Source organism: Antechinus flavipes, chromosome 2 (genome assembly GCF_016432865.1).
Source record: "Antechinus flavipes isolate AdamAnt ecotype Samford, QLD, Australia chromosome 2, AdamAnt_v2, whole genome shotgun sequence".
Classification (NCBI taxonomy): Eukaryota; Metazoa; Chordata; class Mammalia; order Dasyuromorphia; family Dasyuridae; genus Antechinus; species Antechinus flavipes.
Genome location: NC_067399.1, coordinates 531350878 through 531377729, shown reverse-complemented (window position 1 = coordinate 531377729; position 26852 = coordinate 531350878). Strand labels below are relative to the sequence as shown.

The window sequence follows — 26852 nt, the reverse complement described above, 5'->3', positions numbered from 1 at the left end:
TCTATATTTTCCCCTGTAGCATTGTCTTTCATAGCAAAAACTGATATTTCCAAGGGTTTTTGAGTTACTCTTTCAACTACATTGGATAAAGCCAGTTCAACTTCTCTCAAAGCCTCTTGAGCTTCTTTTGTAAGCTGGCGTGGTGAATTTAAAGCAGTGTCTCCCCTTAAAATGTCATATAGGGGTTGCAGTTGATTGGTAGTTAAACCTAACACTGGACGCATCCATTGGTTTTGCTTCAGTTTTGCTTTTGCTTTCAGTTTTCGCATTCAGTTTTGCTTGGTAAGTTATTTTTGGCTCTTAAGACTATTATCCTTGGCTTTCTGGTCATTTTATTCTAAGCTCTCTACCTGTTTATGGTTATTGGTTGCAAAATTTATGTAATTCTGCATGTTCCTCCTCAGTGCTTGAATTCTGTCTTTATAGCTGTTGATAGTATTTTTTCTTTGATGTAAAAATTTTTAGATTTTTGGCTGTGGTATTCCTGAAAGTTTTCATTTTGAGTTTTTTTTTTTTTTTTTTAATTAAGATGATAAGCAGTGAAATCTTTCTATTCCTACTGTCTGATCCTAAGAGATCTGGTTGGTTTTCTCTTAATATATACTTTGGATCTCATTTGATGGTAGTATAGAGAGAGATCAGTTTTTTGGATTTTAGAGGTCAGTTTTAGATTTGAGATATTCATTTGATGATACTTAGGTTTCCTTCCTTTTTCCCCTTAGTCTTTTGACGTTTAAAAAGAAATTATTTCTTATTGTTTTGTGAAATCATTGGCACTTATTTGGTTTGTTTAATTTTCAGGAACTTACTTTGGGCGGCAAGGAACCTTTTGTTCCAAACTATTAATTTCCTCTCCGATTGTTCTTCTCTAGTTCTCATTTTTCCAGTTTTTTCTTTTTAGTGTTCTCATTTCATTGACAAAAGCATTTCAAAAGTTTTATTTATTTTTTGCATCATCTCTTCTAGGAATTTAATTGAATTTATATCCATGTTGTATTTTTCTTTAAGGTTTTGCTTATAGATGTTTTTGCCTTATTTTCTTCTCTTCGGTCACTATACTAGCTTTTTAATGATGAAATTACCTTCCCTACCCCATTTACCCCTCATTTTTTCATTCTACTCCCTGATGTCTGACTTGACTTTAGGGCTGGTCCCTGAGCACATCTATGGGGAAGTTCTAGGTAGATTGTGCTACTGCTTTCTTGAGAATATTGAGTATTTTGTTTTTATAGGATATCAGGTCAGCTCACAGTGGAGATTTATAGGCTTTCATTGCCCCCAAAGTAGTTTGATGTAAGGCGGGATCTGTTGACACCCTCCTGGTTTGAGCTCTGTAATTTTTTGAATAAGGTATTGACTGATTCACAGTAGAATATTGCTGGACTTAACCATTATTAGTCAGTTGGGAAGTTTAGTTGGATCTGCGAGACAAAGCTGTAGTCTCCCATTTTGTCTGAGATTCCTGCTTGTTTGGTTCTCTGCAGATTTCATATTCGATTAGAACCTGAGAACTTTGTTCTGCTTCTAGGATCTGAGCCACTTTGTTTCTGGATTTGTTTTTCTTCCACAGTTCCACAGTCCACAGTTTGCTTGGTAGTTATCTCTCTTTCTCATTTCCCCCACAGATTTCTTTAGTGTGCTCTGGATCTATAATATGGGCCTGGATAGTGGATAATAAAGTTGCCAGTTGGCACTTGACTCCCTGCTATATGTTTTGCGATGCCTTAATATGAGTTCGGGACCTTCTCTTGCTTTGTTATGCTAGTGTTCTGTATTTGGAGCTCCTGATCAGACCCCTGTCTACAGACTTATTTTTCTGTTTGACTATATGTACCTGAGCTGGAAAAGTGACTCCTTATGACTTTTTTCTTGATTTTCTCCATTAGAATTGAATCTGTTGCGTTTTAAAGCTCTGTTTCGAGCTTTACAAAGGGAGTTTGCTATACTGATTTCTGCTTCTCTGCCATCTTGGCTTTTTTTTTCTGATCTGTTATGTCTTTAATAAGACCATGTGCTGTAATGGAAACAGGACCCATCTCGATGAGGAGATGTGGTTTTGAAAGCTGATTTAGATATTCCCAATTTTATGAGCTTAAATAAGTTGCTTAAATATTCTAAAATCTAGTTTACTCACAGTAAAATGGAAATAATATTTACATGCTTCTAGGGAATGTCCTTTGTAAGAATTAAAACACGTTTGTGTGTGTGTGTGTGTGTGTGTGTGTGTGTGTGTGTGGATACAGGTATAGCTATAGATACATCGATGTTCTTTAAAAATAATTAAACGGTAATTTAGTTGCCACACTAAAAGCCTGCTGTATAATGTAGAAGAAGGAATTATGAGCTCTGAACATCAGAAGACTAGATTATCTATTGTTTATTATCTGTTTGACCTAGGCCAAGTCATTTTGTCTCTTTATTTTTCTCTGTAAAAATAGATGAACTCAGAAGTTCCTTTTACCTTCTCTCTCTCCCCCTCCCCCTTCTCTCTCCTCTGTCTCCCACCCATTCTCTCTCCTTTTCTCTCCCCCTCTCTTCTTCTCCCTCTCTTTTTCTCTCCCCCTCTCCTCCTCCCTCCAGTTCTTCTAAACATATTTCTGTATTTATCATGCTGTGCAAGAAAAATCATTTCAGAAGGGGAAAAAAACCTGAGAGGAAAAAAAAGCAAACAAACATATAACAACAAAAGATGAAAATACTATGCTTTAATTTGCATTCAGTCTTCACAGTTCTCTTTTTGGATGTGGATGGCACTTTCCATCACAATCTATTGTAATTACCTTGAATCATCTCATTGTTGAAAAGAGCCACGTCTGTCAGAATTAATCATCATATAATCTTGTTCTTGCTGTGTACAGTGTACTCTTGGTTCAACTCATTTCACTTAGCATCAGTTGACGTAAGTCTCTCTAGACCTTTCTGAAATAATCTTGGTGATTGTTTCTTATAAAACAATAATTAATATTCTGTAACATTCATAATGCATAATTTATTCAGCCATTTTTCAACTGTTGGGCATCCACTCAGTTTCCAGTTCTTTTCTACTACAAAAACAGCAGCTACAAAGATTTTTGCACATGTGGGTCCTTTTGCCGTTTTTATTATCTTTTTGGAATATAGGCCCAGTAGAGACACTGCTGGATCAAAGAGTATGCAGTTTGTTAGCTTGTTGGACATAGTTCCAAATTGCTCCAGGAGATAACTTTCTAAGAAAGTTTATGTAAACTTTAATAATTTAATTTAATAAAATTTTATTTTTCTTTAATTATCAAAACTTTTCCTCCCCTCTTCCCCAATTTTATTCTTTCTGTAATGTATATGTTCTGTAATATTTTTGTCAAATTTTATTTACAAAACCCTTGTAACAAATAAGTGTAGTCAAACAAAACACATCCCCATATTAGCCATATCAAAAAATTTGTATTTTATTTTATGTATCATTCTGTTAACTCTCTCTCAGAAGATGAGTAGCATTCATTGGTCCTCTGGAAGTCATGATCAGTCCTTGTGTTGATCATATTTTTCATGTCTTTCAAAATTGTTTTCTCTTAAAATGTTAACCATTATGGTATATTGTTCTAGTTTTTGTTCATTCTGTGTCAGTCTATTACCATTCTTACTACATTTCTGTGAAACTGTCTTTCTTAATTTTTTATAGCATGATAATATTATTACATTTGATATTATCTTAAAAGTTTCTGGTTCTTTGCTCCCACAAAAAGATCTACAAATTTTTCTATGAATTGTATCCTTTCCATTATATTTGATCTCCTGAGGCAAAGGACTAGTTGTTGCTAGGTCAACAAGTTATATACAGTTAAGTAACTTCTTGGAACTGGTTTCAGATTGCTTTCCAGAATGTCTGGATGAATTCTCAGGTCTACCAGCAGTGTATCACTGTTCCCCTTTTCTTCCAACTGTTGTTATCTTCCTTTAAAAAAATTTTGCCAGTCTGATTTTAAGGATTTTTCATGTGGTTAAAGTCACAAGTTTAAAAAATGTATATTATTTTCAAATGGGGTTAACATTGTTAGCTGCTTGAATTAAATGAAAACATAAATTTAAATAGATGTTTTATATGGTCTTTACATACATTGACTTTTGTGACTCTGAAATGGATAGGGCAGATTTTTTTTTCATTTTAAGTAAAGAAAAGTGTCACTTTGAGAGGAGAATTGGGGATAGGAAGTGAGTAGTTAACAAAAAATTGTGGTAAGAGCTTTCAGTGAATATATGCAAAAAGTGGCATATCAGGTTTTTGTATTATTGACTGCTTTGCTTTTTATTGAAGACTTTATGAAGTTGCAGTGAAGGAGGAGAAAAAGCAAGGAAAATTAGGGATAAGAAATGTTATTTCATCTAAAAATGTGAAGAAATGAAATTCAATAGTTATGCAAACATTGTAGAAGTTCAGCATTGCATTTCTCTTTCCCAATTTCATTCCATTCATTTTTCTTAAATTTTAATTATGACAAATACAAAATTATTATAGATATATGTTCAGATTGAGTAAATTTAAGAAAATTGTGTTAATCATTCTATATATTGAAATTTGCAAATCTTGTCATTTGGAATTCATTTTAAATTGTATCCCATAATATAGGTGTACTTTGGAGATAGTGTGGGTTTGGTTTTAGACCTCCCCAACAAATTGAATATTGCAGTAAATCAAGTTATATGGATTTTTTGATTTTCTAGTACATAATAGACATTTTATTTACAATGTGCTATGATTTATTAAGTGTAATAATAGTATGTCTAAAAAATGTATGTACTTTAATTAAAAATACTTTGTTGCTAAAAATTAACCATCATCTTCAGGCACTTAACACTTCCTAGCTGTGTGACCCTGGGCAAGTCACTTAATCCCAATTGTCTCAGGGGGAAAAATTGAGGTGGCTGTGACAATTTTTTAAATTAAGAAAGCAATAAAGTTTGCTGTGTCAGTTGACTGTTCCTTTCACTTGAATGCTTAGAGGTCAGTGTAGAGTTATTAATTGGTCCTATATAAATATTTTTGTATTTCAGGGCATACAGAATAGAAAGAGAAAGAACACAATATTTATCAAGTTTGCATCTTATATATTGGCAGTTCATAGTGCCCCAACAAGAATAGTAACATCACAGATCACTGTAACATAAAATAATAATGAAAAAATTTGAAATACTCCAAGAATGTTACTCCATAAATGTTATAGAGAAAGGATGTAAAGTATATGCTGTGACAGAATGGTGCCAATAGACTTGTTTGATTCAGAGATTCTGCAAACCTTCAATTTCCTTTTTTTTTTTTTTAAAGCAGTATCTGTAAAGCTCAGTAAAATGAAATATGCCTATATCTGTTCATCAAAAATAATGATGATAAATCCAGAACTAAATGACAACTTAACTAAATGTCAACTTAGAATTCTAAAGTCATCTTCAAATTATGTAGCAGATATTACATAAAATTTATTTTTTAGTGTACTAATTTATTATCTCAATTTAATTATTTGCAAATATCTAGGCCCATCATATAATGTAGTGCCTTTTTTTTCTCTACATTTTAGAATATCCCCATAAGTATGGCCCACAGGGAGGCTGTGCAGATCATTCAGTATTCGAAAGAATGAGGAAGTACCAGATGACTGGTGTAGAGGAAAGCACACAGGTATGAAATTCACTATTGGACCTTATTGTAGAAGTAGAAATATGTATTTTTTCTGAATTTTGAAATTGAATGTTCTTTATTTTCTCAAAGATTTGTATGCTGCTAAAATTATTGTGTGAGCACATTGATAGAGTTTATCAAGTTCTTTGTGTATAACAGTTGTATGAGATAGTTGGGTCTGGAATTATAATTTCATTTTATCATTTTGTCTTCTGAAGACTAGAGAAGTAAAATGAGAAATTTCCAAGATCATATGACTAATAAGTGACAGAGTTAGGTTTTAAAACCCAGGGCTTCAAGTCCAGTTATCTTTCCATTACATAAAATGTGTTTCTATGTTAAATATTTTCCAGCCTTTTTGTGTTATATTTTTCAACCGTCTTCAAGTTACTACTTCAACATTCTTTGTTCACAGGCATCAGATTTGTAATTTTAGCAATAACAAAATGAAAATGTAATCTAGAAATAAGACTGCTTCTTCTTTTTTTTTATGTTCAAATTTGATGTAGCCTATAGACATGGGACACAATTATGAACTCTTTTCTTTATCTGTTCATCTCAAGGAATTTTTGTGCTGGAAAACTTCATTTCCTTGCCAACTTTTATAAAACTATTTGTTATATATTATATTAAAAGGATTTATTGAGTAGAATTAGCTACTTTCTGAGACATTGTCTCTTATTCAGATGACATTTATTTAAATTACTAATATTCTTAATTTTAATTTGAAACACTATTCAGTTTAAAATATTTATCATGAGAGTAAGACTTTTAAAAGCATCTGCATTTATTTAGAAGCATCCATATAAATCCATATCTATAAAATCTTTAAAAATTATGCTTATTTATTTCATATATTGAATCTTTGATTCATGAATTCCTTATTGGTAGTTTATTGCTTTCCCATTGAGTCGCATCCTATGAGACATGCTTCTGAAATAATACTTTATAAACTTTTGTTAATACAAAGACTGATGGATACTTTTTGACTCTTTACTTTTATTTTGTTTGCAAATGACTGCAAAAGCAAAAGATTTATAAAGGGGATACATGAAGGACTAACATTTCTAGCAGGTACTGAATCACTGTTTTAAATTATATGTAGCTTGCGGTAGACCTGACCATTCCTCTTCTCCCCACCAGACCCTGGCCTTTTATAATCTCTTTCTTGCCAAAAATTTTTGCCAGGGAAACGCCACATTAAAACACTTCACTTATATTAGCAAAGTTGTCATATTTGGAATTTTATGCATAATGTTGACCCTTTTATTGTTCAAGGTTGGATTAAAATTGAATTTTATTTGATGGAACACATTTTAATTAGTAAATTGCATTCATTATATAGATACACTGATATGTTGTTAGATTCAGTATTATTAATAGTAGTTAACATTCATAATATGATTTTAAGATTTAAAATGTGCTGTAAGTATATTAGCGTTGAATTCTGTTTTTTTCTACATGTAGTTTATTTGTTAAAATCTCTCAACAATTAGATTTGTGAACTTTTAACATTTTGATAACATATGAAGTGAATTCATTCCATTCTAAATAATTGCTTTGAATTTTTGAATTCAGTTTGTCTTGTATTTGTCACTCTGGCATATTGTTCCTGATAAATAAAATAGAATAAATACTTTGAAAAATGTATATTTCTGTACCAAAGTTCAAAATTTTTTTTTATAGAACTAAAAAAAAAATAACAATTCATATGGTAGAATAAAGAGGCCAAGATTCTCAAAGAATAATTATGGAAAAAAGTTGGAAGGAAAGGTCTATCAGGAGTAGATTTCAGACTGTACCATGAAAGATCAGTCATTAAAATAGTTTAGTTCTGGTTTAAAAAAGAGATGTTGATCAATGGTACAACAACATCCAGAAACAAATATATAAGTAGAATATTTGACCCAGGTACCTTAGTTTCTGGAGTAAGGACTATTTGAACAGCATTGCTAGGAGAACTGGACAGTAGTCTGGAAGAAATTAGATTTAGACATACATCTCATTTCATATACCAAAATAAACTCCAAAGAGATTCATAGTTTAGAAAAAGTCATATAAACATGTGATTGGAAGTCATTCCTCAACTGATAAATGGTAAAAGGGATATGAATATGCAGTTTTCAAAAGGAAGAAATTCTATCAACAATTACATAGAAATTTTCTAAATCACTAATATTTAGAGAAACCCAAATTAAAGTAATGACGTTTTACCTCATACCTATCAGTAGTACAGATGATTAAAAGAGAACTGTTGACAGTATGTTGGAGAGGCAATAAGAAAATAGGTAGTCTACTATACTGTTGTTGGAGCTGTGAATTGTTCTATCTGTTCTGGAAATCAGTATGGAATTGTCCCCTACTTACTAAACTTGGTAGACTCTTTGGAGAAGCTATACAACTACTAGGCGTCTATTCCAAAGAAATCAAAGATACAAGAAAAGGATTTGTATGTATAAAAATGTTTATAGCAGTTCTTTCGGAGGTAATTGGAATGTAAGGTAGGTCCCCTCCTATTTGAAAAAAGGCAAAGCAAATTGTGGCATAGCAGTGTAATAAATTATTAATGTGCCATAGAAATGAGGAGGAAACTGGGAAGACCTTTATGAACTGATGCAGAATGACATGAGTGAAGTCAAAGGAACAATTTTATACAGTGATAGCTTTAGAAAGAAAAGTAACTTTGCAGGATTTTGCAATTGATTGATGCTGTGATGAACCACAAGTCCTAATACTGAAGGTAAAACATATCATACTCATCTCCTGAAATAAGGTTATATAAACTTAAGCTGCAGAAAGAGATCTGGATCTTTAGACATGACTAATGTGGGAGTTTGTGAGTCTATATAGATATGTATTGAGGTTTTCTTTTCTTTTCTTTTTATGTTTTTTTGGTAAAAGTTTGTTTAACAAAAATGAAGATGAAAATTTTTGATATATATAACTAAAATTTTAAGAACTATATTTCCTTTTATGAGTATTTCCACATATACCTACATATATACACACATGCATGCTGGTAACTTTTGGTTTTTGCCTCCTTTTTTATTTCCAAAGTAAACCCTATTTGCTTCCCCTCTCAAGACATCTGTTCCTAGGGATGTAAAAGTAGATGGTCTGGGGATATTGGGGAGTGGTGGTGGTGGTAGTGGTGATGGTTGTAAAAATAAATAAAATAACAAAGAAAATCATTCATACCCATAGTCTTCTGAACCAAACTTAGGGTTCCAATTCATTGCAGTTTTTATTTTTTTGGTTCTGTATAATTCATAGAATCATAAATTTAGAGCTGGAAAGGATCTTAGAGTCTAACCTCCTTCTGTTACAGATAAAGGAGGAGACCAAAGTTGAAGTTAAATAACTTGTTCGGCAGTTAAGTGATAGATTTAGGTAAGGTAACTCTGAAAAAATATTTGAACTTGGGTCTTCTATACCTTAGGTCCAGCACTTTATCCACTATTATATGTAGTTTTTCCCAGTTCCCCTACCCTTGTGAACTCCTTGAACAGGACCATTTTTGGCCCTTCCTTCCTCTTTTTTGTTTTTGTTTTTTGGTATCCCTACTATTTAACTCAGTGCCTGGCACATAGAAGTTACTTTAATAAATGCTTTTGACTTGATCTGACATAACCCACTGTTTTCTACTTTGTATCAGTCCATATAAATTTTTCCTAACTTTATTCAGCAATTCTTAGAGCACAGTAATAATCCATTACATTTATGTACCACAACTGCAGTCAGTGGATATGGATTTCCTCCTTCTCTAATTATTTGTTCTTATAAAAATTATTACTAGAACTATTTTGGTGTAATTCACATCCTTAAACAAATCATTGGTCAGGAAGGGGTTATATAATTAGCAGAAGGATTTCTGGGTTACAAAGGGTATAGATATTTTAATAAAACTGCTTGTCTAACTGTCATTAGACAATTCCACATTAGATATAAAGTACCATAAATTAGGTGACCCCTAAAGTGCTTTGAGAACTTAAAAGAGATAACATGGCATAGTTTTAGAGGCAGCTAGAAGGGCAGTGGGCAGTGCTTGACTTGGAATCAGGAATACCTGAATTAAAATATAGTTTTAGTCACTAGCAACTTTGTGATTTTGGGGAGTCATTTAATCTTTGTCTACCTTAGTTTCCTCATCTATAAAGTAGGAAACATAATAGCATCTACCTACTGAAATTGTTGTGGGGATCAAATGACATAACTATTAATAAGCCTTTTAACACAGTGCCTGTTATATACTAGATACTTAATACAAACATTTTTCTTCCCTCTTTCTCATTATTGTTACTACTTTCCCTTACATTGTCCTCTAACCAAATCAAGCCTTCCTCCTCTTCATATACAGTTCTTCTTTCCCTCACCTTTTTGCCCTTACTTCTTTCCTTTCTTAAAATACATTCCCTGCTTATCTCCATCTCAGATTCCTTCTTTTTTTTTTTTTTTAAGATATAATTTAAGCATTTTTTTTTTTTTTTGCTGGTGTCACCTTAGTATCTTCTTTCCTAAAGTATCTTATATTTCAATTACTTTTTATTTATGCCCTTTAAGTTTATGTTTCATATATTCCTATAGTTTTATTTTCTATCCTGTTAAGAATATGAACACTTTGAAATTGGGCATTGTTTCATTCTTTGTATTTGAATCTCTAGAGCCTAATGCCTAGTATAATACCTAGCATAAAATGGATTTTAATAGATGTTTGCAGACTAACATCCTCTCCCTCCCCCCCTTTTTTTTGAGAAATAACTTTTTTGGACTATTGTATTTTGAATTGCCTATGTCTTTGTTATCAGACTGCTCTGAGAGATATGATAGAAAGATTCCTCCCCATAAATTGCTTTTCTTATCCTAATTATGCTAATTTTGATTGTGCAAATGCTTTTCAGTTTGTAAACATTAATCCTTTCATATTTTGTGAATGCCTCTATTCCTTTAAGAGTTAAGAATTTACCAGCTCAGCATTGATGTGAAAGATACTGATTTGTTTCTGTCATAATCTTTTTATCCCTAGTACTTAACATAATGCCTAGCATACAGGAGGTGCTTAATAAATGTTTGTTGTATTGAATTATATATGTCAATATATATTGATCTAAAACTAATTTCTCATGGGTTGCTTTGCAGTTTTCCCCAAAATAATGTTCAGATAGAGGTAATCACCCAGTTAATTTGTAGTTTATGGAACATTGCAATGTTGATTTAAATTGTTTCCTACTTTGTTTTAAACATCTAGATTAAGATGAAATAATATAACATTACCATTTATCAAAGACAATTCTTCTGTCATAGAAACCTCTAGAAGAACACGTTACAAGTGGTCCAGAGCTGTTAAGGAAAAAGCGTGCTGCTTCAGCTGAAAAAAATACTTGTCAGCTTTATATTCAGACAGATCATCTATTCTTTAAACACTATGGAACACGGGAAGCTGTGATTGCTCAGGTATTTATTATAAAAATGACATTGAATCATATGAGTTTTCAAATTTTATATATATGCTAATGTGATTTTTAAAAAATTGAAGCGTATTTGTGTGTTTTTTAATATTTATATTTATAGAAATAAAATAATCTATTTCCAGGGTAGCATCTATTCTCAAGATTTCTGGCATTTGAGAGCTATTTGGATATTCAGTGCTTTAATGATATCTAGAGCTCATTTTTCATTTAAAAATATTTTTATATTTTAGTACTACTTGTCAGATACTATCCACTGACACCAATTTTCTTCTCCTTTCTTAAATAAGGCACTCCATTTTTGATTCTAGGCATATTCTTTGGTAGTCTCCTATACCTGGAATGTTTTTTGTCTTCATCTTCACCTTGTGGCTCCTTCAAATCTTAGCTAGAGCTCTATCTGCTACAAGAAGCCTTTCATAGTTATTCTTAATGTTATGACCTTGTTGAGACCATTCCCATTCTGTCTATATCTTGTTTAGACATAACTATGTGCATGTTTTCTCTTGACAGTAGGGGCTGTTTTTCCCCTTTTTAATCTTTGCACAATGTTTGGCATAAAAGTAGACACTTAATAAAATGACTTAATTTTGAACCATGACATCAATTTGGGATATATTATTAAAGGAACAAGTTTTGAACAGCTAGAAATGTGGTGATCATTAAGATCTTAAGATATCATCATCAAAATCTTGTTGTTCCAAATTAGTTTCATTTCCTACGTAAACAGAATTACCAGATAGTTTGATCAAGAGAAATTGCGATAGACACAATATACTTATAATGAAAAAATCTTTTTTTACCATCTTTTTTGCTATATCTATTAACAAGATAAGTGTCATTCATGTTGGTTAGCTGATTGTGTTAGGTAGATTTGACTGATGAAACTCCAAAAAATATCATCATGTTTTAATGTCATTATGAGGGAGTTTTCTAATGTATTGTATGAGAGATCTTAACATGGCTTTGTGTGTCTTTGTATTTATTTCAGTGCCTTGGATTAAGACTAAAATTGCACACACTTACCAAATTTGTATTGGACCTGAAGCTGGGAGTTAAAATTTTGTAATTGAATCATAGTTAAAGCAAAATCTTAATAGGCTAGAACAGTGGGCTCAATGTAGCAAGATAGAAGTAAACCTATTTCCTTCAGTAGTTCAGATCACAATTCATTCATGCATTCTCATGCCAAGTCTTGTCCATATTCTTCTTAATTTCTTCAAACTGAATTCATTTAACTTGATAGGAACCTCTTCATATATGTTGGTTATGATAGAACATATATAATCCATTTGTTATCTCTTTAATTATATGTCTAGATTTCCTTTTTTTATTACATCATTTTAAAGCACTTTTCTGGTAATATAGCATGACCTATTCACATCTACCATGGGACTTTCCATTTTTCTTTACATTTAATTTTTCAGACCCTGTGGTATAAAGACTTAATTAATGTTAACAAAATAGACTTTTGTGTCAGAGAGAAGCTTGCAATCGTTAAAAGTATTAATTTTGGGAAAGGTTTTTTATTTTTCCACAGTGTTGCACTATATGCATGGGACCTTCCCATCCCCAGCTGTTTGTCTAATTGCATATCATAGTTTGAATAAGAGGCATAACTCATGTACTTACTTTTTTTGTGAATAGTTAAGCCTAACTCTTATATGGTTAAGTATCAAGAAGTTCTGAACTGTTCTTGATTTGATGCAATCAGTATATCATCTGCAAATAGGATTATCTAAAAGACATCACAATTTATAGGGAAGCCCTCTTTTATTTGGATTCTGGGCTAAATATTTTCCATGTCATTGGAAGATAATTTTGAACATAAATATTATTTGCCTCCGTTGGTATTTATAAGCCAAGGATCAGACAAAATTGTATTTATTGGCTATTTGTGGTTTTTAAAAATAATGAGGTTTTATTTTTTCCCCTTATTACATGTAAAGACAATTTTTAATGTTCGTTTATTTTAAAATTTTACTTCTAAAATTTTTCTTCCTCCCTTCCCCAGTCTCTGAGATGGTAAGTAATTTGGTACAGGTTATATGTGTGCAATTATTTGGTTGCTTATCTTTGAGATTATTATACATTTTAAAAATATACATGGAAGACACCTTCTTGGAATAGAACTTTTTTACTCTGATGAATCAAATTTTTTTTATATGGGCAACTAAGCACAAGCACAGTGGGGTCTTGCATTCTTTGTCAGTCATGTGATTATAAAGATATTATGTGATTTAGAATATCATTTTAAAGTTCTGCCTTTTCCTTTCTTATACCTTCATGAAAAAAGTTATTAATAAAGTTGTGTAGGTTATTCTCAAAAAAATGTTTTATAGTAATGAGGAATTAGATATACAGGTGAAAAGTTACTGATATTTTCTTTATTGTCTCTTATATCAGTAATGATTAGATTCTTGATATGTCCACAAAGTTGGTATCTTCCACTTTCAGATACCTTGCAAACTGATCCTTTAAATATCCTCATAATTGTAATATTTGGCATAGATTTTTTTTTTCTAGGGTATATACTCTTCTGGTCTTTGTAGTACCCTTTCTACTTCTTCATATGGTCCATGGAAAATTTTGATGTTAGAGTCCAAATTTGATATCTTCACTGTCAAACTCTGTTATAAAAAATTTGACAGATCTTTTCCATTTTTCTTCTATTTGTTGTCCTAATAGCTTTATCTTTAAGTACTGTAAGGATGAGCCCACTGAATTGGAACTCTTACCAAACTTTATGTTAAAGTTTTTTTCCTCTTCACTCCTTTCTCTTTTATCAGGTAATAGTAATTATAATCTTCCCCTATCTTTTTCATTAAGATTTTTAAAAAAAATATATTTTGTTTTGATGACTTTTGTCCTTTATCAAAGTCATGTCTAGAAAAAGATTCACCCTATCCCTTCCAGATTATATGCTTGCTTATAACAAGAGAATAAAAGCAAAAATACAGTATAGTAACTCCAGCAGACACTATATTTGACATTTTGCCCTAATAATTTTCTACTTCATTTTTACATAGAAAATATAGTTCATTATTTCTTTCTCTGGGATAATAGTTATTTTTTCAGGTACTTTCATTTTAGTGATCTCATTTTTTCACTGTTGACATTGTGTGTGTGTGTGTGTGTGTGTGTGTGTGTGTGTGTGTGTGTGTGTGTGTGTATTTGGTTCTTTGCATTTCATTCTGTATATATTCATGTACATCTTCCTATAAATTTCTCATGTTGCTATTTCTCTGCTGTATTAAATTATATTTCATGTGATGACATAGTTTTTCTAACTATTTTTCAATTGGTAAGCAGTTGTTTTATGTTACTTGTTTTTTTTTCTTACCAGAAAGTATTGCATCTTTTGCAATTTAACAAATAAGTTTATATTTAAATTGCTGTTTTTCTTAGCTGTTTTTTCTTTATGCTTATCCCAAAGGCCTTTTGTTTTAAAGGTTCTTTTAGTCTCCTCTTTGTAGTGCCTAATTTGTGACAGTTAAACTAATTTACCACATTCTCATCAAATGATTATCTAGCCTCCTCTATGGCATTCCCTGCCTTCCAATGTAGCTGGGACTGGAGTAGCATGGCAGCATGGGTTATTACATACAACTTCAGAAATTAAGAGATGCTTAGTTCTTGGGTTGGGCACAAACTAGCTGGATGACCTTGGTCAGGGTATGTTGCCTCTCTTTGCCTTCTTTTTTTAACAGGCTTCCTTTTTTTATAGCTGAAATCTGCTGCATTTCTATCCCCAGATATCCAGTCATGTAAAAGCTATTGATACAATTTACCAATCAACAGATTTCTCTGGAATCCGTAACATCAGTTTCATGGTGAAACGAATAAGGGTAAGAAATTTTGCAAAACTTATTGACCTTTCTTTTTGGAAAATGGTTTATTCATGAGGCTGGGAATGGAATCATTAATTTTTTTAATTTTTATTTCTTTTTACTTTTCCTATGTTTTTGCATGGAGCAATTTGTGAATCAATAGGAAACTGATTCTTCTTTTGTCAGATAAGATGATGGCTTTAAAAGAGCCAGCATAAGGTGGCTTACTAGCAGGCGAGGACTATATATGGTTTTGAGAAAACTGTGTTTTGTTTTTTTTTTTTTTTTTTAAATAAAACTTTTTTTTCAAAACATATGCATGGACAGTTCTTCAACATTAGCCCTTGTAAAACCTTGTGTTCTACTTTTTCTCTCCCCTCCTCCAGAGTAGTCCAATATATGTTAAACATGGTAGAAATATATGTTAAATTCAATTTATGCATACATATTTATACAATTTATGATCTTATTTTTCATACAACATTATAAAGAACCCTAGGTTTGGAGTCAGAACATCTAGGTTCAAATCCAAGTTCTATTAGTAAATTAAGGGAACTGGCCTCTTGAGTCAGAAAGATCTAAGTTCAAGTTTTATGTCTTGACAAATAGTTATTCTGTAACCCTTGATAAATCATTTAATCTCTCTGTCTTAAGACACCTCAATTTTAAGAATAGAAGTTGTAGAGAAGGGAAAGATTTGCTTTGTACATCTTCATTTGGAATTTCTTATACTGTTAAATCTCATATTTAGTCTCATCTGACTCCTAATATCTATGAGAATCCTTTAGTCTGTTTTCTGTCATAGATATGTAATAAGTGGTTATTGATTTGAATTGAATCTGAAATCATGTAGGAATATAGTTTACACCATGGAAAATAATTGACTACTTTCATTATAAAACCCCAGTTAAAAAAAAGTCCAAACGATTTTCATTATCCCTATGTGATTTTCCTTGATACTTTGCCCTTTCAATCTTTTTCTCTTGATTTTTGCTACAGTTTATGTTGTTTACAGCCAGTATTAGAGTAACCAATGTTAGTTATCAATGTAACTATTTAGTTACTAGACAGATTGAGTCAGGGTAGTTTGATATTTTGATAAAAAGATGAAATACTAAGAATAGGTCTGACTTAAAAAAAAAAACAAAACAAAAAACCAAACCCAGAATTTATTGTATTTTGCTTTATGCATTTAAAATATTCATCCGACTAGCAAAGGTATCTATGACACAAAAGATTATAAAGCTCTGGTTTAAATATTGAGGACATTAATAGTATTAAAATATGATTTGCTATATGAAAAATTTCATATCTTTTTCCATGATCAATCACTTGAATAAAATAACATTTTGCATTTCTTAGACTATAAAATAATAAAAATTTCCTCCACTTTCATATGCAATATGTTTCTGGCTCTTCTATTTCAAAAATAGGAATTATGATTGATTTTGTTCTGGCTGTACATGTTTGATATCTTTTTTGGATTGGACATCCAACACCAAATGGATCCTGTGGCAATGTCAATTGAAATACACATATTAAGAGTAGTAAAATGACAAGAATTTAAAAATAGGACTACCCATATAATACTTAGTGAAATCTGGTATATATTGAAAATGTCCTTGAATATAAATCAGAAAAGTATGAAATGGTTGGGGTTTCTTTCTTGCTTGCTTGCTTTCTTGCTTTGTCACTGCTATAAAACATTTTGTGTCATGGAGAAAATTGTTTCTAAAACAATGTAATCGGTATTAAATTAATTAAACCAGTATTAACAAGTACTCTAAATTCTGGGACAGGTATCCAAAGCAAAGGTAAAAACTGATTTTTGTAAATGGAGTTGTGAGCTAACATTATAGAGAAGTGTGGAAGAATTCAGGTTGTATCAATGGCTTTTAGTTATAGTTAATAGTCTCCTGTTATATGTGCTTTAGTGTATATGACTGTAGCAAATCATGTTTTAACATTTAAAGAATAATCCTGAAGCATACAGAGCTCTTGCTAAGTCAAAAGGGTTTTCTGATTTAGGGGGTATCAAAGTGCTAGAAAGGTGAATTAAATTATAGTCATCCCATCTGACTATAAACTCCATAGGGTTAGCAATTCGTGTACTCTACTCATTAGAACTTAATACATGTTTATTGATTGATGACCAATTGAGTGAATGAATGTGAAGAGTGAAGGACATAGTCTTGTAGATGGCATTTAAAAAAATCTCTGAGGCTTTTATATATACATTGATACAAATTGTCAGCAAGTTAATCCTTCCTTTTATGAAATATTATCTCAGAATAAGGTTTCCCTTTATTCCCATTAAGCAATCCTTAAAGTGACCAAGTTTTTCATGATTTTTGACTTGAAGATTGATAAGGGCAGATTTAGGCAGATTATAATGATTGTGATACCTGAAAGAATGTGAGTTCTCAGCTGTGTGGATATTCTTTGTATTTGTGCAAATCACACCTTATCTGTGCCATTTCATAACATACTTCCTATCTGTTTTTATTTATTTATTTTTTTTTGTTTTTGTTTTTTGGTGAAATTTTTTTCCAGTTTTAGTATTTCGTGGACATTAAGATAAAATTTGGAAACATGTTATCTGTTGGCCAGTCAGCTTTCTTTTCCAGTTTTATTTGTCATGGATAATGTATTTTATCTTTTAATGCAAGTTGTCTTTGGTAATATATTTCATTCTATTTATACCTACCATCAACAAGTCTTTCTATTGACTTTTGGTGACCTACAACTTTTATTCTTCAGAAAACATTTGTTCCATGATTTCCTATATTAGAAAGTATTTCTATACATTTCCTATTCAGCTTTGGTTTTTTCATCAATGTTTGAAAGTTTTTTATTCTATTAAATATTCATTTTATATTCCCTAAAAGATTATACCAAGTTTTACAGGGTAAGTTGTTCTTGGTTGTAGTACTTATATTTTACCTTTTGGAATATTGTATTCCAACTTCTTCACAGCTTGCAAAAGCTTTATTGTGGATTTTTGAACAGCAGTGAAACTATGTTTTAGAGACTAAAATTCTCTAAACTAAAAGCAAAAAATTTTGCTGCTCCTGAATACAGAGCCACGCAGGCCACTTGCCTGCACTGACACTAGCTTTTCTGGCAACCCTTTTGCTATTATAGTCTCTGCCTGATTTATTATGCAGCTCTAAAATTGAAAAAGTTACTTAGTATAGTTTAAGTATTCCATGAGTTAGTAGGCAACTAGCTTAGAGAATCAAAATTAGCTTTGGATTTCACATAGCAATGAAATTAGAATCCTAAATATGGTAAGAGTTAGAGACTAGTTCAAGACATGGTGAAATATAGGAACCAGAAGAAATGTTTTCCTTCCAAGGAAGGAAAAATATAGCTCACAAGTCAGAAGTTTGTTGAATTTAGAAAGATTCTGGCCATATAATCATACCCTGAGAATATACTCTTTATTAGGAGTAGAAGTAGAGTTAAATTACAAGAATTTATTCTTCTCAAGGATTCAGGGAACAGAACTTTGTTAGCATTCAAAACTGTTTGGGTGACTGTGTAAGCACTGAAAATTGAGAACTAATTTCTCAAATGAATAAAACTGCCTATAATTTCTTTTAATGTCCATAAATATTCTTATAATGAACAAATAGGAGCCTAGATTTTGTTAGTAATTTTATCCAGATTTTGATTTAGGTGGAAGAAATGTATTGCTGAAACAAAAACCAGAATTTCTATAAACAAGATCTTCCACCTCTTTTTGAAGGCAAGGTACTCTTGCATGGACAAATTTGATAAGTATTTAAAAACTGATTCTGTATGCTTGTTGAACAAAACCAGTGACAGGGTCTTAAATTAGTTTCAAAAGATGCTAAAGTTCAGTAGTATGGTTATTCTACCACTAATATCAAGAGTACTTTATTGGAAATGTGTTATCAACACATGGCCTGTGGGCTGTATGTAGCCTATAGTACTCTACTGTGTAGCAGGAGCCAGTTTAAAATGTAATTGGGAAATATTTAAGAAAAATTATAAAACATAGTGTGGTTTTCTAAGTTGGCATGCAGCCCAAAAGAATCCCTATATTCTGGTTTAGTAGAATAGCCTTTGTTCCTGAATTTAATACCAGTGTTTTACTAAGTATATTTTTATGGGTTTCTACAACTTTAAAAAAAAAAATCTGATGGATCTGTTTTGGTTATATCCTTCTTCATAATTACCTAGACCAGCCTTGGATTTAAGATCCTTCTAACTTTGTCAAGTAGAAGCCTTTAAAAATTTGAGTTACTTCTATGTCACCATGAAGCATCAGGATTTGATGTTAGTGGAGAGGTCATAGGATTATGAATTTAGAACTAGAGGAATCCTTAGGGCCATCTATCCCAGTCCTTCCATTTTACAGTTGAGGAAATTGTCTCAGAGAATTGAATGATTTGCCCAGAGGCACAGAGGTAGTAGTAAGTTACATGGGTGAAATTTGAACCCAGCTGCTTTGACTTAGGTCCAGTGATGTTTCTCTACTGTACTACACTAAAGTCAGTTAAGAAACTTAATATAACTTCAGTTTTATTGTTTATTTAAATTATTTTTGTATTTAGATAAACACAACTGCTGATGAGAAAGACTCAACGAATCCTTTCCGCTTCCCTAATATTGGTGTGGAGAAGTTCCTGGAATTGAACTCCGAGCAGAATCACGATGACTACTGTTTGGCCTATGTCTTCACAGATCGAGATTTTGATGATGGTGTTTTAGGTCTGGCTTGGGTTGGAGCACCTTCAGGTATCTTAATTGTCTATGTTTTGATTTTTAAAATTGAATTTGAATAATGTGGATTAGGCAGTATTCATAAACATTAAGTTAAATTGGTTTTTTTGTTTCATAATCATTTCTAAAATACAGATGTTTAGGTGTGTTTCTTCCCATTTACTTAGGAAAACATTTCCTAATTTTTCCTAGTGTCATTTTCTATGCCATCCCCATGTTCTCAAATTACATAATATTTTTTTAAATAGATTTTGTTATTTGTGAAGAACATAGTGTTTTTCTCCTCTGCCCATCTTTACCCTGTCAAATAAAATATGGCTATTTGAGGGATATCTCACTTTGGCACACAGTAGGCATTTAGTAAGTACTGCCTGGTCAGTTAATTAATTGGGGGAGAGGGAAATACACACACACACACACACACACACACACACACACACACACACACACACATACATATATGTACACACACACACACAATTTATTTTCTTATTTAAATGATTTAATATTTGCTTTAGAAACAAAGAAGCTTGGAACTAGAAAAGAATTAATTTTAGTCTGGTGCTCTCTACATGAATGTTTATACCATTCTTTTTCTCTTCTCCTCCCTTCCCTCCTCCCCCCATTAGTTAATAAGCATTTATTATCTGTGTGTAACTTCATACAGGTCTTCCCAGCTTTCTTTGAAACTACTCATTTCTTAGCTATCATAAAAAGTATTGGAAGTGGAATATATATACCTAGCAATATATTTGCTGAAGTTGAAGAAGTTAGCTATGGTGTTGAGATTGGATAGGAAGGAGCCTTCTTTATTGCCTACTGTAAATCCTCTTAGTTTGGCAAGATAAATCTAGTCAAGGTCAGTAGAAATATATTGAGGAATCTGAGAAGACAATGAAAGCTGAAATTTGAAACTGAAAATCAAAAATTGAAATTCTGAAACTGGACAAGATTTGAGTTATAAGTAGGACAAGGGCAAGAGCATTCTGCCATTTGACCTTAAAAGGATATTTTAAATCTCTTAAATAAAACTCAAGTTTTTATCTGTGCTGTAACAAAGTTATGGCCATTGTTTATCTGAATTTTAACTTTTTTAGCACTGGGCGTAATGCTTTGCATATAATGAACAACTCAGAAATATTTGTTGAATGAATAACTATACAATTTTCTAAAGATCCTGTCATATCTTAATGGGTGATTTCTTTGGTTATCAGGTTTTCTGTTTCTGAGATGCTAGTAACACTTTCCAACTTAGTAGCTCTTTTTTTTCTTTAAGTGACTCATTAATGAAAGTAATAAATAGATAGGATTTATGGGGAATACTGCTAGCTAATTCTTTGTTGATTTTGAGTTATTGTAAATTTTTAGCTAGTTTGGGGGGAAATATTTCGAAAGCTTTCAACCTGTGGATTTTAGAATTTTTACTTTGAATTTATATAGTAAGTTGGGAGGAAATTGGCATGGGTGTTGTGTGCTTGGTAACTCATCTAGACAGGTATCCTGGAGGAGGAACTTTTTAATCAATTAGGCCTTTAGTGAAATGCACTAGAATTTTATCAATAGAAAAGCTACAATCTGTAAATTAATTATAGATGCATTATGAGAACAAACAAGTAACCTTATTGATAGCACATTAAAAAAGTATTTATGAAAACCAAGACATTTTGAGTTATTGTTTATTCTTTTTTCTTAAGACTAAATATTCTTTAATATTCCTTGATAAGATAGAGGATAGCACTTACTGGTTGAGAAGTTTTTTTTTTTCCCTTTTAAATTGATTCATCAGTTGTGAATATTTATCATTGCCTTAATATATTAAATTAGTTGATGTCCTGTGTAGGGTTACTTAAAATAGACAGGCCATAGTGGAGAGTTCTGACTAAAGATCTCCACTGGAGAAGGAAAAGGCAACAATTGCAGTATCTTTGGCATGAAGTCCCATGGAAAGTATTAAAATTAGATGAAAGATATGTCACTGGAAGATGTTCCTCTCAAGTTGGATCATGTCCAACGTACTATAGGGGAAGAGCAGAAGACAACTCCAGTACTAATGAAGTGGCTGGACCAAAGCCAAAAGGAAATTCACCTGTGAATGTGTCTAGTGATGAAAGGAAAGTCCACTACTGTAAAGATCAGTATTGCATAGAAACAGGAATATAAAATCTGTGAACCAAGGTAAGCTATATATAGTCAAATAGGAGGTAGAAAGATGACACCTTGAATATTCATAAACTTAATGAGAATGGATGAATTTAATTTAAATGATCATTACATAGACTATTGTAGGCAAGAATCCTTTAGAAGACATGGAATTGTAGCTCTCCCCAATGAAAAAGTGAGAAAAGGAGTACTCAGGTGTGGTTTAAAAAATGACAGAGTATCTGTTTGACTATAAGGCAAATTGTATAAGATGAGAACAGGTAAGATAGTTTTCTTAAAAAAGCAATACAAAGAGATAAAAGAAAACAGTAGAATAGGTAAGATAGTTTTCTTAAAAGAGTAATGCAAAGACATAAAACAGTAGAATAGGTAAGATGAGATGTCTTCAAGAAAATTAGAAATATCAGGAGAATATTTCATAAGAAGAGATTGCAAGACTATATGGAAGAACTGTATGAGAAAGATCTTAACATCACCTGTAACCACAATGATGTGGTAACTGATATAGAGCCTGGAGAATGAACTTTAGTATAAAGACCTTAGAGGGAAGCATTGCTAATAGTAAGATTTGTGGAGGTGACAGAATTTCAGCTGAGCTATCTAAAATCTACTAAAAGATGACACTGTTAAAGTGCTTCATTCAGTATTCCAATAGATTTGAAAAACTAAGTAGTGGCCACTGGATTGGAAAAAATCAGTTTATGTCCTAGTTCTAAAGAAAGGTTAATGCCAAAAGAATGTTCAATTCAGCAAACTGTTGTATTCATTTCACATGCCAACAAAAGTGTATTTAAAATTCTGTTAGCTAGAACAGCAGTATGTGAACTGAGAATTGTAATATTCTCTCTAAAATGTAATGTTCTCTGTTGTGATTTTCTTGGGGTCTCTGGGTTCAGCTGTTGTTTCAGTTCAGTAATCACCACACGAGTAGCCGGGGGTTTAAAGTCCAAAACTTTTATTGTCTCCTTCAAAGTCCTGTCTGCTTTCCTGGGGCCCAGTTAGCTCCGTGGTTAGGTTCTGTGGGCTTGAGCTCCTGCTGCCTTCTCTGCTTCTCTGAATATCTCTGAATGTCTCTGAATCCAAAGGTTTGTGTTTCAGCCTCCAGCCACCACAAAGGTGGAAGATAGAATGAATCTGTTTCCGTCTCCGAGAGCTTCTAGTGTGCCTGACTTTTTTTGGCCCCAAGAGCTTCTCCTTTTTATGCTGTATACTAAGTACAAACCAGTCGTTATATTACAAGGAAACCATTATTTGTTGTAGGATTAAATCAGTGCTAAACTAGATTTAACCATTGTCTCCCCAATTCCACTTAATATCTTGTTTCAAGTGCTGGCCCATAACATCGCCTTGTAGGAGTAAATCAATCATACTGAACCATGCTAAATTAGATAACTGTTGCCTCTATCAATTCCACTGACTTCGTACCTTGGAAGAATCCTTTTTTTCAAGTCCAAGGTTCTGGCCCCATAATAGAGAATGACCATAAGAACAGACTTGTTTTCCATGAGGCAGGAACCAGAGACCAAATCGCCAACATTGATTGGATTATGGAGAACGCAAAGGAGTTCTAGAAAAACATCTACTTCTACTTTGTTGACTGCACTAAAGCTTTTGACAGTATGGATCACAACAAAATGTGCAAGTTCTCAAACAAATAGGAGTAGCAGATCATTTTACTTGTCTTTTTAGGAACTTGTGAGTGGGTCAAAAAGCAGCGGTTAGAACCAAACATGGAATAATTGATTGATGTTTAGCTTATATGCTGAGTATATTATGTGAATGTTTAATAGGATGGATGCAATGTTGCGATAATGTCCAAGATAGATGATCAAAAGCTGGAATTTAAGTTGTCAGGAGAAATTCAACAGCCCCAGTTAACACAGATGATAACCATTCTGATGGCAAAAAAATGAGCAATAACTAAGAAACCTCTTAATGAGAGTGAAAGAACAAAAGTGTAAAAGCTAGCCTCAAGTTTAACAGCAAAAACACAAAGATCTTGATAAGTGCTCTCACCATTTTCTGACAAATAGAGGTAGAAGAAATAGAAGCATAGTCATATTTTATATTCTTGGGCTTAAAGAAGTGCAGATGGTGTCTAAAGCCATGAAATTAAAAGATAGTTGCTCCTTGAAAGGAAAGTATGGACTGTATACTAAAAAGCACAAATATCACCTCTCTGACAAAGATCTGTATAGTCAGAACTATGTTTTTTCCAGTAGCAACATCCACACATGGGAGTTGAACTATAAGAAAAGCAGTGTGCTACAGAATTGATGTTTTTGAATTGTGGTACAGAAGATTTTTGAGAATCCCCTGAACAGCAAAGAGATCAAATCACTCAGTTCAAAAAGAAGATAATTTAGAGTAATCAGTGGAAGGTCAGATACTGAAGCTGCGTTTAAATACTTGAGCTATATAAGAAGATAGGATTCTTTGGAAAAGACCCTGATATAAGGAAAGATTGAGGCAAAAGGAAAAGAGGATGGTAGGGGATGAGGTGGATACAGAGTAACATGGAAGCAAGGAACATGAGCTTGGGAGAGAGTGGAGTATAGAAAGGCTTGGTGTTCTGATGCTCATGGAATTGTGAAGAATTGGACATGATTGAACAACAACATTTCAGTTTACTTTCTTGCTAATATATATGTAACCCCTTTCTTGCCATAATTTTGTGGTGGGAAATTTGACAGATAACATATTTTTGATCTAGGTAGTACTATAGATTTAACTGGTGTTCTTTGAATTCTGAGATTTTCCCCCATGAGAAACTATTTCAATTAGTCTTAATTCAACAAGCATTTACTGAACACCTAACATAATAACCAACCATCCCACTTTCCTATTAAAATGCCTTTTCTATAAACTTCTCATAACCATTCTCTTGCTTTCCATTATCTGACCTAAAATCTTTAATAGCTTGAATTCATACTACTAGTATTCTTGAAAACTGTTCCAACTATATCAGAATATTGTTAATTGTTCCACAATCATAGCCTGTACTGTTTATCTCTGTATATTAAGAAAGGCATTCATTCCTGCCTGAAATGCAGCTTCCTCATCCCTCCCTATTAAAATTATTAATAGGTGACACTTTTTGGAGTATTTCTTGACCACTTCTATTTCTGCCTTACACCAACAATCTTCCCATGCTCCATCTCTTCAGATTTTCTTAAAGAACATTTTTCTAGGTTTTTCTTTTTCCCTCATTGCATGTAACTGTTAAGTGTTTTTTTTTTTTTTTTTTTAAAGATTATAAGATCTTTGAGCTTATCCTTTGGGTTTTTTTTTTTTTTTTTTTTTTTTTGGGTAAATGCCTAGCAGTCTATGTAGTGGACACTTAATAAATATGACTTGAAAATAAAATTTAATTAAGTTAATTTATCATTTAACCAATTAAATGAATTAGTTTAATTCATTTGAATTTGTATCTGATTTGGTAAGATGAATTTGCTAAGAAGTTCATAATTTGTAACCTTGAAGTTTATGGTTCTGGGAAACTAGCCTAATCCTGACTACTCTACTAGTTTAACTTTTTTACATTATTTACAGTTTTTTGTTAAAACAACAGAATTGATCTAGGAAACATCCATATACTATATTCTTAGATAAGCAACAACTTTACAGATATATTTTAAAAATCCTAATATGTGTAAATTATTTCCTGCTTTCAGTTTTCATTTGGTATTATAGAAAAGATATAGTGAAATATTAAAGTACATAACCTAACCACCTAATCTCACCTTTTCTGTTTTGAATTCTGGTTTCATTGATTTCAAATTTTGGAGTAATATACCTGTGAATACCAATGTTCCTATGTGTATTTGCATTAAATAAATAGAGGATGCTTTGAAGCTATAATAAATTACATATAGTAGATGTCCAATAAATGAATTGGCATTAGATGGACCTTTTATCCATATATATTCCATAGTTTGATATTTGAATATGGGATGAAATCTTAATTTTTTACAATGAATAATTATTGAGCTTGAGTTATGAGTATTTATTATTGGATTATGATTCATCTGGATATCATTTATGTATAAATATTATTTGTACTTTTATGTAGTAAATTAAAAATGAATAATAATAGATTACTAAAATTGTTTTTTTTTTACCAATTTATAGAATTTTTGCCCTTTTTTTGAACAAAGAACTCTTTTTGAAGGACATAATACATTTTTATTTATGTAGTAGTAATTAAAACTGACAGATTATGATAAAGAACTTAAATAGTATAGTTGTCATAAATTCTTTATTTCAGAATAATGTTCTCAAAACTTAATTATTGCTTTGCCAGAAATTTGAAAAAATACTTTTAAATAAATAGAAAAAGTATACATTTAAAAACCTGAATGGAACATGCCTTTTTTTTTTTTTTTTTTTTGACAGCCATATATTTACTATTTTGTCTTTAACTGAAAAAATTTGCAGTTTGGAGTCTTCTATGTTTAATTCAAGTTTTGACAGTTCTGCATCGGACCATTTTGCATTTGACAAATCTTCACTCAGGCAGGATATTTATTCATTTATTATTTGCTTAAAGCACTTAACATTTTAACTTAAAGTATTATTGTGAATACAAATATACCTTTTATAAGTTCCAATATTACCATTATGGTCCTTGTATGGAAAAAATAATCTGGCAAAGAATACTAAATAGGTTTTCTGAGTTATTTTTGCTTATAAATATTTTGAAGAGATGTATATGATTGGTTTGTCCTGGTAGCCATATACAATACCCCTATTTTTGAAACATAAACTCTACTACTTGAACTACTGTTGCTAGAATTGTATGAGAGGATGGAAACCTACATGTTCAGTTTTTACATTTAGTTTTATTTCTTGAAAGTAAGCGACCACTTTGTCTTGTAGATCTATTCAAGCATTTTAAAAGTTTTATTTCACAATTATTTCTTTGTACATATTTATGGAAATAGAAGAAAGTTTTATGTTGTAATATCCTTTTCTTTTTATAGTCCTAGCAAAGAT

The 26852-nt window shown here is 31.8% G+C and overlaps 1 protein-coding gene across 1 annotated transcript in view; it reads left to right on the top strand.

Annotated features, from left to right (window-relative positions):
- The window catches only part of ADAM10 (ADAM metallopeptidase domain 10), a 145399-nt gene that overhangs the window by 94501 nt on the left and 24046 nt on the right, over nt 1-26852 (top strand). The window contains exons 5-8 of the mRNA XM_051980730.1: nt 5550-5650; nt 10952-11101; nt 14871-14963; nt 19529-19712. Coding sequence (XP_051836690.1) covers nt 5550-5650; nt 10952-11101; nt 14871-14963; nt 19529-19712 — 528 coding nt within the window. The remainder of the gene's footprint in view (nt 1-5549; nt 5651-10951; nt 11102-14870; nt 14964-19528; nt 19713-26852) is intronic.